At 38.2% G+C, this 13,376-nt stretch overlaps 2 protein-coding genes across 4 annotated transcripts in view; both read left to right on the top strand.

Moving 5' to 3' along the window:
- Positions 1 to 1,856, top strand: part of LOC147163604 (semaphorin-4G-like) — a 28,833-nt gene extending 26,977 nt beyond the window's left edge. For all 3 annotated transcript variants that reach the window (XM_086093162.1, XM_086093161.1, XM_086093164.1), the window contains one exon: positions 185 to 1,856. In XM_086093162.1, coding sequence (XP_085949288.1) covers positions 185 to 1,131 — 947 coding nt within the window. In that variant the 3' untranslated portion in view covers positions 1,132 to 1,856. The remainder of the gene's footprint in view (positions 1 to 184) is intronic.
- Positions 1,857 to 12,589: 10,733 nt separating this feature from the next.
- Positions 12,590 to 13,376, top strand: part of LOC147163603 (leucine zipper putative tumor suppressor 2 homolog) — a 38,457-nt gene continuing 37,670 nt past the window's right edge. Inside the window, exon 1 of the mRNA XM_086092969.1 lies at positions 12,590 to 12,873. The gene's annotated coding sequence lies outside the window, so the exon portion shown is untranslated. The remainder of the gene's footprint in view (positions 12,874 to 13,376) is intronic.

The raw sequence follows: 13,376 nt of genomic DNA, 5'->3' as shown, positions 1-13,376 counted from the left end.
TTATAGTTTAGTATACTAAAACTTTTTTTTATTTTTTAAATGAAGCACTTTCTAAATATTTAACCTGTTCTAAAAACTAATTACACTGTAAATGTAACAAAAAGAAGTCAAAATTAAATAAAAACTAACTACTAATGAAAACCAAACTACATGGTCTCAAATTTGACTTTTCTCACTCTTCCAGACGTGTCCACGAGCAGCCGCTCCGTACGAGTGAGCGACGATGTGCTCCTGCAGTGCGAGCTCAGCTCCAACCTGGCCACGCCGCTGTGGACGCTAGATGGCCAGGAGCTGCACGGCTACGGTCTCAGCTCGGGCTTCCGCACCGGCACAGACGGCCTGCTCATCATCCGTGCCCGCCTGGACCAGAGCGGCCTTTACACCTGTTACGCCGTGGAGAACCACATCCAGGTCGCAGTGGTTACCTACAACGTCACAGTTGCTCCCCAGCCGCCCCTTCCGCCCACGGAAGACCCTCGCCGCCGCTTCACTGTCTCGCCGTCGCCCACTCCCTCCGAGGGGGCACCGGCACCGGCGCCTCAGATGCCGCGCTCAGAGTTTCTGTCCGCCAAAAACATGGAAGCCCTGTATCTGTCCCTCATCACCATCCTAGGAAGCCTGTGTGTGGTTCTCTCAGTGGTGCTGTTCTACCTGGGCTTCTGCCTGCGGTTGGGCACCCGAGGGAAGTACTCACTATCAACAGCGGCCGCCACCTACCCGGGCGGCAAGAGACCCCACAGGAAGCAGAAGCGAAACTCCGCCCACTTGGAGCTGAAGACCATCTCAAGTAACGGACACGGCGTCCACAACGGCATCGCCAAGCCGCCGAACAGCGACATCCGCGACGGAGGCTCTCTGCAAATCGTCCCAGGCGAGGCTTACACGTCGCCCAACCCGCCGCCGGCCCCTCCCCTACCCACCACGCCGGAGTACAACTTCCCCAACGGGTTTTCGGCCACCCTGCCCAGCGTCCTGCGCCGGATGAACGGCAACAGCTACGTACTGCTCACCCAGAGCGACGCGGAGAGCGCCGCACCGCTCTGCTCCACCTTCACCGACGAGCTCAACAGGATCTTGGAGAAGCGCAAATGCACTCAGCTGATGCCCAGGCCGGACGAGAGTTCCGTGTAGCCCGGGGACAAAGATTTGCTTTGCTGAATTTTGAGGGGAGGGGGAGGGAATGAGAGTGGAGGCGTGAATTTGTGCCCTGAGGGACACCTGCACCCTATGGCGGATATAAATAAGAGTGTGTGGAGACTTCCATATTTGGCTGGACTCAAAACCAAATGGCAGCTAGCCAAAGTTTGTTTGCACTAACTGGGTGCAAAGATGGACCTATGCATTTTTAAAATGTGTCACAATTTTTTTGACAAAAAAAAAATAGGGCACTTGTAGGAGTGAGTGGGACATGCTGCTGAACTTCCTTTCATGCAGATGACTCTAGTCAACTAGAGTTCACTAGTGGGACAAGCTGAAAGTTGCAACAACAGTTGAAAATAGTTGGGCTTTTGTGGGAAATTTGCTGATGAACCCTAAAATGTGCTTTACGCTTTACACAACCACTTTTTTGCCTTTCAGTGACTCCTCCAGTATCTCTGCTAATGACACTATGAACTCTGTGGCCACTTCTCTCTGTCTGACGCCTCGCATGGCGCTCCCAAAAAGTGTTGTTCTAATAGAATCATATTTGACCCACAAATGCATGTCGATTATTTTTTAAATAATTGCATACTAATTTCTTGAAGGCTTTTCAAATGTCAAACTCCTGACTGAATCTCCTACTAATAACATTGCATTTGGTGTACAGGACACTTTTTTTTAATAAGATTAAAATAATTAAAAACATATAAAATAAATGACTTGATAATAATGTAATGATTGCAAAACAAACCGAGAGAGAAAAAATGTGTTCTTATATTTATTTAAAGCCTTTATGCATCTGTCAGTATTCTTTTTCAAGGCTCTAAAGGACTGGGATTCCATCAAGTCAGACCTTTTCGGATTTATGAAGACAACCGTCCACAGACGCAACACAAAGGACAGCACAGACGCGGCGGGGCAGTGAGGCAATGTCAGTGTTGCGTTTGAGGTAATTCAATTTTTCTTTTTTTTTCTTTTTTTTATTGTCCTTATGAATTATTGCACAATATCAACATTTGAAACTTTGATGTATTAGGGTTCCCATACAAACTCACTAGCCAAAAAGTGTAGTCAATTAGTAATATTAGTTTTTTTCTTTTTTATTGATTTTGTAACAATAAGCTGAAAATGACATGAATATGTCATTTGTATATTTACAGCTCGGATGCCACCTCCAAAGACAAAATTTGCAACCGAAAAGATAGAGAAATGTTGTGAATTGTTGTAAAATTGACGTGACAAGCAGAGCAGCATGCAACGCGCACACTTTATGACATAAAGTCACTAATCCGTCTATTGTCTGCACTCGACACACTGAGCTTTCATTTTGTGATTGTTATTGCCACGTGTTGTTTTTCCTTTCGCATGTTCCTCCACTCCTGTTACTCCTTTGTGTCCTTCACTCACGGAAAAAATGACGGAATGCTGTTCGGCTTCCGCGTTTCACTTTAAATAAACTTTCTACTTACCGTCTTCTCCTCATTGCTTGTCTTTTTCTTCTTTTCCTTTTTTCTTGTGCAATCTCTTGTCGTTGGTTGGTAGTTTCCAAAGTTCTGCTTTCTACTAAGGCTGGGCGGTATTACCTTAAATCAAATTCTGTTTTTCATTTTCTATTTTGATGGATTTGTTCTCATTTGCATAAGGAAGCAGCTGACATGCTTCCCCTTGGGAATAAAGGAAAACTTTATGCTGCTCTGTAAAAAAAAAAAAAGACGAAAGAGAAAATAAGTTTGCTGGGCGATATAATTTTTTCAGCCTTCAATTACAGAAAAAGCAAATACCCTTTTTTTTTTTTAAACATGTTACCAGTATCTGCATGTTTTTTTGTGCATGCTTTATTTCTTCTGATACCAAATGAGATTTGAAAATGTTTCCCCACTGTTAGCGTGCGTCAACTTCCACAGAAATAAGACCCCCCAAAAAAAGAAGAAGTTTTGACCGACAATGTGAAAGTAAGTAAAAAAATATATATATATTTAAAGTGTCCCTTTTGTTGGAAAAAAAAAAGGTTTGTAAAATAATTAACAAATTAAGATCATAAAATGTGCAAGAGTGGGATAAAATCAATATTTTTTTAATAAAAGTGCAGAAATTAATGAGACATGTAGATAGATAAGACAACAAAACCCACAGTCACATATTCTTTATCCTCTGTAAAGCTCCACTAATATTACTGCAGTTTACTGAGCAATTATAATTATCTCATTCCTGTATATTTGTGTGATACTGCCCCCATAAGGATCAGCACAAGGTCTATTAAATTGTAGCAAAAAAAATGTTTAATTTACTTTCTGTTTAAACATGTTTTTAGAAAGTACAATATTACAGTGTTTTTTGTTGAACACAATTTTTGGTGGGAGGCCGAAACCGATTAATCACACCTGTGTTTATTAATGCCACATGACATGATGTTGTTGTCGTAGTAATGAGTTCGCCAACAGCAAAACATGCCGTGTCATTTATGTCAAAGCGTCTCCTCCTAAACAGGGCCAGCAGGAAGTGCCGGTTCTCACTCGTTTTGTTTTTCTCCACCGGCACTGTGAGGTTGAGTTTGTTTTTTGTTTTTTCGCCATAACGCTTCATTTTGACAGCAGTTTTCTGTTTCAAAGAAACAGCATGTCAATTTGGAATGCTTTTAAGATAAAAATATCTCCAGTTTTCTGCACCAAATTAGCATTTTGGAGAGAAGCGATGGGATCAAAAAGGGCTTCGTAAAATAAGATCCTGGCGGAGATGAGTGGCAGATGAGGGTTAAGAAATTGTTTTATTTTTTCTCTTTTATCAGGATAAGTTTCAGAAAGGGTGTGGAAAAACACACAATTAGCCGTGTGCCTGATGGTTGATTTCTGTAACTTGCAGATCTTTCTCATGCACCTTTGATTACTCAATGGTTGTTTAAAAAAAACAAAAAAACGTTTAGGACAGGGCTTAGTTAAATTTTGTGGTCATTGGCCATTTGTGACGTTAAATTGTATTTAAATTATGTAAAATATTATTTTGTAATAATTAATTCTAATTTTTACATACTTAACCCAATTAGTATTAATTAATCAATTATTTAATAAAACACAACCATGTTAAATGCATACATACAGTATACGAAGATAGTAATTTTACTTGTATATATTTTTTTACCATTATATTAAATCAAGAAGAACACAACTGTTTAATCGGATAAATGGATTGGACAATCACTAGATTATTCCATTTCTCATTCAGATTTTATTCTGCGATGATTTACTTACTGCATATGATTTCTTCTTCTTTTTTTACAAAATTGCAAAAAAAATCCTCAACTCAAAATAATTTTATTTTTGTCATTATGAGATGTTGTGTGGAGATTTATTCGGGATTCCATTTTGGAATCAAGCAATAACAGCCAAATAGTCAGTGTGTGTGTTGTACTGTTTTAGACAGTATGACTTGTTTTAGGCACATAGAGCGACATCTAGCGGTCATTTAAATTCAGTGGGTGCACTTCCTCTTCCGTCCACTAAAGGTCGCCAAAGGCTCATTTATTGGTACTACTCAACTCAACGTCACACAGGAGAGAAAACTTTTTTATTTATTTTTTTTGCAACAGCCTCAGGCATGTAAAAAAAATGTCAAAAATCAACCCCACGAAAAAATTTCCAAGTACAACCCTCTTGTTTAATGTTTGCTGGCACTTTTTTTTTTGCAAGTTGAAAGCGGTTTTTTTACCTGACCTGACGAGATGAAGAAAAAAAAAAGTCACACCTTTAGAATGGGTCAAATTCACTTTCCCCTTAGAAAACACACACATGATGACGTGTGGATTTTATTTTTTTATATGTACCTTTAAATTCAATTTAAACAGTTTTTATTTATTAGTTTTATTATAAAATCCAACATTTACTTGAAATGTATTTATTTAATTACAATCCAAATTGCACAGGACATTACTTTACTTGTGTGTGGTTAAGTTTTCAATAATTTTGTTGTTTTTCTTCCTTCCTTCCTTTGTTCATTGGATGAAATAACTCACACTCTCTTAAAGAGAAATATATATTTTTATTATTATTAAAGAATCATCTTATGTATTTAAGCTGCTGTAATACTAATAATAATAATCATGATGATTCAGGGTTCAAGGCAAACATAAAAAATTTGATAATAACCATAGAACTATAATAAAGTGTATCTTAGTCATGGCTGTTCAGTGTAAATATGATTGAAGCGACAACCAGGTGATTGCAAATAAGAAAAGAAGATCTGCAGTTACTGTGACAGAAGGTCACATATCCACGCGCATAAAGGTCCGACTGAATTCCTTCATTCTGTGGCAGTTTGGATAAGCGACTAATCTCGCAGTGCAATTTTGGCCCGCCTCACTTTGTGTGTGTGTTTAGTGAAACTGATGTGTGCATAATTGAGTTACCGGAGGCAGCTGCAATCCAATGGATTAAAGCTCATCTCTGAGTGTTTACCTCGCAGTGGACACGCTGGTTTGACCCACTTGCATGTGCACGTTCGCCCTGCACTAAATGATAACAAATGGGGAACATTTTTAGCAATTAAGGTCCTGCGATGCCCTCGCATGTAGGCAAGGAGAGCCACAGTTGTCGTTTGTTGAATGTGAGTAACTATCACTAGGCATATTTGTTTGCCCATGTGTGATGTCACTTTGTGCTAGCATTGAGCCTAATGTGAAGGTTTTTATTTTTATTTTTATTTTTATTTTTATTTTTAATTTTTTTTAATTTTTATTTTATTTTATTTATTTTTTTTGAATGTATCATAGGTTCATGATTGTGTAAATGCTATGTATGGTGTTGGTGCTTCAGGATCCTCTCCATTTTAAGTACTTTGCTGCCACCTTGTGGTATTTATATGTCATTACAAACCCCATTTTGTGAAGCGTCAATTATTTTCTGCAGCATTTCAATTCATTTTACTGGCAAAGATTGATTGTACATGAGTAAATTCATCATGTCATCAAAGTGGTTTTATTTGTGGTGTGGTGTTTATTTATTCAAGAGGACATGGCGTCTATTTCAGTAGAAGTCGCTATTTGAGGAAATACGCTGGCAGTAATGGTGCTTTATTCTCATAGTACCCCTTCCTTTGTGGCAGATCTCTTATGTAATTCAGATTAATGCCACACACTCTCGCTCGCTTTAAATAATTTCTCAGGGCGCCAATATTTTTATAGTAGCCTGGAATGACCCCGACTTGTAAGGAGAAAGAACACAAAGTCGGTGGAAATTGTGTTGCTGGCTGAATTGAAGGCATTAATTAATTAAGGGCTCTAGTTTGATACCCACCGAAAGTCTAGCGCAGGAGTTTTCTTTCTTTTGGTATTTTCCTCGACTCTGCACATGTAGAATTGGCCTTAAGGGGGCATTTGCGCAGTTGTGGGATGGAATGCAGCCGACTCCTGACCAATTGAAGCGGCTCTTTATTCTTGAAGAAAATCGGACTTCAATCTTTTAACTTTACAATTGTTACCTTTAAAGATTACTTTTTTCTTATAATAATTGGAAGGGGGGGAAACAAGTTACTTCTCGTAAAATTCCGTCCGTTAAAAAAAAAGAAGATTGTTAAATTTAAGATTGTGACTTTATTCTCATAAAATTGCAACATTTTGTTGTAAAATTCCGTCTTAAATATTATAATATTGTGACTTGTAAAATTACAAATTTGTTATAGTAAAATAATGAGATTTGTATTTATCTCATAGTATTTACTTTAAAATCTTAACTGTTCTTTAATTCTTAAAATATTAGGGTTGTAATCAAATAAAATTGTGCTTGTTTTTTTTACTTCTTAAAATCATGACTAATTTAAGAAAATATATATTTTTATATATTTTGTATATCAAATTTTTTTATAATTTTTTGGCATTTTATATTTTTTGTATCATAACCTTAGATTGCACCATCTACAATACATTTCTTTAATTGATTATTAATTACTTTTTATTTCATCCTTAACCATGGCAATAATAATTTATATTTTGTGTTTATTTAAGGCTGATCAGGCTTTTTTGGGTTTTTTTTTTATAAAAAAAATCGAATTAAACTTCAGTTTCTGAAATTATTATTATTTTTTAAACAAGACTTGCATTGTTTGCTGTCCTACTGTATGCCAATAGGGTCATTAAGTAAAAATGTGTCGTGTACTACTGTCATCAACTCTCTGGAGGTCATATGCAGGGCATAGCACAGTTGAACAGTTGGCCACTTATTAAAATGCATTAAGAGCATCTGGATGGCGAATAAAGGGGAGCATCAAAGTAGTGGCTGGTGACTGAATATATTACACCCCCCCCCCCCCCCTACTCCTAATGAGCAGATATGAAATAATCATTCCCTCTTATGTTGGAGAAAGTGAGCCGTCAGGTAGATCAACCTCGACAGTGACGAGATGAGAAGCTTCGCTAGTACACAACCCACTCAATATTGGATGAGCTGCCATCTGAAAGGGAACGGAGCATTTCATGCTACACTGCACCCTCCCCATCGGACCATTATGGAAATATGCAAATTAACTCCCCACGACTATGTGCGTCTCTAACTGATGCATTTGTTGTTGTTGTTGTTGTTGTTGTTGTTGTTTTTTTAAGGGACAAAACAATGGCTTCACTATGCAGTTTGAGAGCTTTTCCAGACTCACCAGCAAATGTGGCAGGTACGTGCATTTAGTTGTGGTATTTGAAAATTCAACCTCCAAAGCCTGTTTCACTTGGCAACATGAAATTTGCTTGAGTAGACTTACAAAAATTGCCTCCAGAAACCAAGTCAGAAAAGAAACAGGAAGTTGGCAATTTTGGTTCGAACCAGCCAGTGTACAGTCAATTTGGTCATTGCCGAAACTGTGTTGCATCGCTTGGCAATTATTTGTAAAAGGTTTTATTTAGCAAATCGAAATTTGGTAGACATGTCTATCATAAGTAGACCTACAAAAAAAAGCCTCAAAAAATTATGCCCAAAGAAAAAGAGGAATTTGCGAATTCGGTCTGTAGCCTCGATTGGGTCATTTCCCAAATTGACTAAAATTCGTTGGAAATTAGTATTTGAAAATTCAGCCCCTGAAGCCTGTTTCATTTAGCATTGTGAAATTTGGTAGACATGACTATCATGAGTATATCTACAAAAAAGTTTCAAGAAACAATGCCCGAAAAGTAACAGGAAGTCTGCAATTTTGGTTCGAACCAGCCAGTGTACAGTCAGTTTGGTCACTTCCGAAACTGTGTTGCATCGCCTGGCAATTATTTGAAAATTCAGCCCCCCGAGCCTGTTTTATTTAGCAACGTGAAATTTGGTAGAAATGTCAATCATGAGTAGACTTACAAAAAAGCCTCAAAAAATGATGCCCAAAGTAAAAGAGGAAGTTTGCGAATTTGGTTTGAAGCCGCCATTGTAGCCTCGATTGGGTCATTTCCCAAATTGACTAAAATTCGTTGGAAATTAGTATTTGAAAATTCAGCCCCTAAAGCCTGTTTCATTTAGCATTGTGAAATTTGGTAGACGTGTCTATCATGAGTATATCTACAAAAAAGTCTCAAGAAACGATACCCGAAAAGTAACAGGAAATCTGCAATTTCACATTTTTAAAGCCAATGAAGTTTGATGAGTATAACTACGCTCCACTATTTCCAATTTCCTTCAAACTCTGTGTACTCACATGGAGTCAGCCGTGGCATTGCAAGGGCCCATTCATCACTGCCCACCATGTTTCTTTACTGAGAAGCCAGAAGCAATCACTGCTTCATCACGAGGCGTTGGAGGGTTGTTGGTGGTTAAATTCAAGTACCGGTAGTCATCCACTTGGCTTGACGTGCTTGTTTATTTGGTATTTATGAATCACGCCGAGGCAGAAGGTCGGGCTTGGGTCAGGTTTCTGACGGGGGCTGAAGACCCTGGAGGTGGGCGACAACACATGAGTGAGTCACATGATCCGCTTCTTTGGCCTTCGCAGCAAAGAGGATCGGGGACAAAAAAGCTGAGCGTATTCTTTCTGAGTGCCAGCAATTCCTTTCAAGAAGCTTTTCATGCTGCAATGGGTTGATGCTGTATGTGCCATTAAAGTCCCAATAGGAAGTTAAGATTAAATGGATACTAATTGTTTTGAAGAGGCAATACATGTCATAAGTTGTCTTTCAATAAATAAATAAAGATACATTTTTGCTTGAATTTGACTAAATCTTAATGGTATAGTCCTAACTTTGATTACAACTTTATTCTGGTAAATTTGTGACCTCATTCACATGAAATTGGAATTTCTGTCTCGTAAAACGAGCATTTGGTGGTAATTTTTTATTGTACTATTGCGACTGCATACTCACAAGATTAGAAATGCAAATTTAATAGCATTCATTACTTTTGTAGTGTAACATTTTTTTCTCCTAAAATTATGACTTTTGTCGTAGTCTTATGACAATTATTGTGAGGATGACTTTTTATTCTTTTTTTTTTTCGTTTTATGTACTTTATTTTTTCCTAGTGTTGTAAGGTTACAATTTTTATTCTCATTGTTACTTTCTATTTGATAAAATGAACTCATTTTTGTTATTACCGTATGATATTGACTTATAACACTCATAACATTGTGACTTTTTGCACATTTTGAATTTTTCTCGTAATATTGCGAATATTATTTTAAATTCTTAAAGCACTTTTTTTCTTATAATAATATGACTGCTGACAACTTAAATTGCATAAATTACCACTCATTTTACACTTTTTTTTTTTGTCATTCTTTGGTGTAAATTATGAATAATCTTCCTTTTTTATTTTAAATTTTTTTTTACTAATGACTGGGCCTATATCATTACAATAAAATCTGATCTCATTATACAAATAGTCCCCCCCCCCCCCCCCTTCGATTATAGAAAAAAAAAATTGCAATTATTTAATAATAAAAAATAAAAAAAATTGTTCTCCCTTTCGGGATTAGCTTTATTTTCCCAGGTACTAAACAAGCAAGATTTCATCTCCAGAAATATAAATATTTTTTCTTAATTACAGATAATGTGAAAATAAGTGCTTCGTTTTGGAAAAATATATATATTTTGTCACTCACCAGTCTTAGTATATTATGTCGAACTAGTTCATCGTAAACATCGTAAAACCAGTCACCAAACTGCATTGCTTAACTGGTAGAGTTGCTTTTTTTGTTTTTTTTAAACAAAAATAATAATTCGGAAAAGTCACTGTATCCGTTACTAACTGAATGTGCTTTTTATATAGCACTTCTCCGTTTGCAGCCCTGTTGTTAGTGTAAGCAGTGCACATCAGCGGTGATGCACTTTGAAACCTTTGTACTCAAAAAAAATGCTTGAGAACAAAATGATCTAGGTGGATTTTTGAGACGCTAAAGGATTTATTTTTTTTCTCAGACCCTTTTTTAACCATCTCCAGCTCGCAACGGGGAAAAAAAATTCAACGCCCTTCGCGACATGATGGAGTCGACTTTAAGAGGCGGCCCGGTGGGGATGCGGCACATTTGCACGTTGCTCATTTCAGCTGGAAATCATATTAGCCTTGGCGGGCTTGAAATCAAGCGTGGAGAACATTTAAAGGAGAACGGCTCGGAGGAAGCAGGCGCAACTGACGGACTGACGCACTGCAAAGGATCAAACGGACGAGACTTGAAGGCGTCGGATGAAAGCGCAGGGGAGACGTCAGTCAGTCAGTAGTCAGTCACGTCCTTGGCCGTCACGCGGGAAATGAAAATGTTTCACGGAGGTGGGGGCGGGGTCACTGAGAGTTTACCATCCTGAACATCAAAGCGGTCAAGGTGATGCTGTGATCAAATGAGATCAATAAACTACCTTACTTATTGTGCAGTTCATTTTAGGCTCATTCACTGCCATTGACAGCTATAGACGTCAAAAATTCATTTGAGCTATTTCTATTAGTTTAACATTTTTTTCCTCCATTTTTGTTAACAAGAGTATGAAAACCTAGATTTTTTTAAATTGTACATTTAGAACAGATATAACAAAAGTGGAAAAAAAATGTTAAACTAACAAATAGTTCAAATTAATTTTTGACGTCTATAGTCGTCATTGGCAGTGAATGAGTTAAAAGTTAATTATTAGGGACTAGGCATAATTGATGTGTCAGTTGGCATAAAAATCTCAAGAATCACTGCCCTAATTAGTGCACAATCAAAACTTGTCTTAAAAAATATATGTTCTATGCACCACTATTATCATTAATATGTTTGTGGAGTATTTTTTAAGCAGAAATGTTTTCATCCATCACGGAGGCGGCCATTTTGTCACTTGCTGTCGACTGAACATGACATCACAGTTGCTCAGGTAATGACCGATAACAGCTAAACTGTTTTCTGGGTTTAGTCATGTTCCATTCGCAAACCTGAGCCCTGAGCAATTGTGATATCCTTTTCAGTTGACAACAAATGGCAGTACAAGGCAAAATGGCTGCCCCCAAGATGGATAAAAACAGGTGGATTTTGCTGCTTCCATATTTATTTAATATTACACAAATTGCAATATTAATCAGAGTACCATGTTCGGACCATGCACTGTAGGTTCATAAAACATATTGTAAAGAAAATTTCACAATATATGTTCAAACAACTTTAAAACCGACGGTAGACCGATGATTGGTGAATGATTTCTTACTAGTGACATGTTTTGTTGTTATTTTTTACAATGCACGTCCACTACAGACAGTGTGACATTTCTGCACACTAGTAGAACATTGTTGACATACTATAGTGGGAATTTTGGCGCTACTAGTAGTGCGTGATATGCCGACTATAAGGGGCTGTTATGAGTGAGAGTTATTCTACTAATGTGCTAACTGCTAAATAGTATTACTAGTGAGCACAAAAAAAAAGCATAGGCTACTACTAGTGCCACTTTTGGACTACTAGTAGACCTTATTAGAAAATGATTGTGCTTTACTTGTAAGACTACTAGGCCCATTGAGTAGGCATGTGTCATGCACTAGTAGCCTTCTGTCCCTACTTGTAGCATCGAGAAGCCCACTAGGTCTCTTTCTCTATTTTCTTTGATCCTTCCTCAGGTCTCCTGACAACCTCACGACTCTAGCTGGATTCTGAAGTATTCGGTTTAGGTGAACGGTATGGGATTTTTAATAGGTTTTAGGCGAATCAATGAGCACACACATGTGCACACACACACCCGCACATGCACATACAAAAAAAAAGAGAGAGCTATGATGATGACATGTCAAATCGGTAAGATGGTAAGATTACCGAATGAACAATACTGAGAAAGAAAAGAAAAAGATAAGAAACCCACTAGGTGTTTTTTCATGCCAAATTTGCTCTAGTAGTGTGCTAGAAATGTCAAACAGCAGTAGGGGGGGGGGGGGGGAATTCCAAAGGCACAGTCAAGAGAGTACGAGAAGCAAAGTTGAGTACTTTTGTGGCAGCGCCCCTTGGCGGAGTTCCGGTGATTACACTCCAATGAGCTTTAACTGCGTGACCCCGCCCCCCCTCATCCTGCGAGCGGGCTCTCCGGGTGCGCACGCCGAGCAGCCTCTTTAGGTGGACCTTTTCGCCAGCTGCCCTCGAGCTGGAGGAGAACCTCCGGCGGTGGAGACACTTTCGTCGGGGAGACCAAGCCAACAGAACTCGCTAAAAGGAAAAGATAAGGAAAGTGGAATTTTATCGTGTGGTTGCCACGAAAGTTCCACTCGGATACGACGAGCTGTCTTGGGCAGTCTTGTGGAAATGTAGTGTTGTCCGGAGCGTCAAGACGTCTTGTTTGAGGTGAGTCTGAGTCGCCCTTTGCTAACTGAATATTGACTTGAGCTTGATTAAACGCGTATGTTTTGGACTATTGCCCCTAATTGTTTGTGGTTTAAAAAAAAAAGAACTAGACAAAACTAGTACGCCGTTAAATAAACACGAAATGATAGTGGACAGTGATGTGTGCTTGTTGAGAGGTTCCCAAACTCAGGGTTGGGGGACACAAAATGGCCCCTGGCCCAGGGTCAGTTATTTTATTTTGTTAGTTTTTTTTGCTCAATGAAAGCCATTTTAAAAGAGAGAACCTTTTGATTGCCAGCCAATTTAGCATATTCTAATAGATCTTGTAAAGGCTCACAGCAAAGTTTTATTTTATGACTAAACAAAAAAACTAACAAAAAAAAAACGACTAAATCAAAGACTTTAGACTCTCTTCTTTGAGCACACACTAAAAAGTTTGTTTCTATTGAATTCCATTTGGAGTAATCAGCAGTATAAACATGAGTTGGTTTGGTTTCACCCAA

This window comes from Leptonotus elevatus, chromosome 13 (genome assembly GCF_054856555.1).
Source record: "Leptonotus elevatus isolate MCC_2025b chromosome 13, RoL_Lele_1.0, whole genome shotgun sequence".
Taxonomy (NCBI): domain Eukaryota; kingdom Metazoa; phylum Chordata; class Actinopteri; order Syngnathiformes; family Syngnathidae; genus Leptonotus; species Leptonotus elevatus.
Note: the sequence above shows the minus strand (reverse complement) of the source record. Positions and strands in the feature narration are given on the sequence as shown.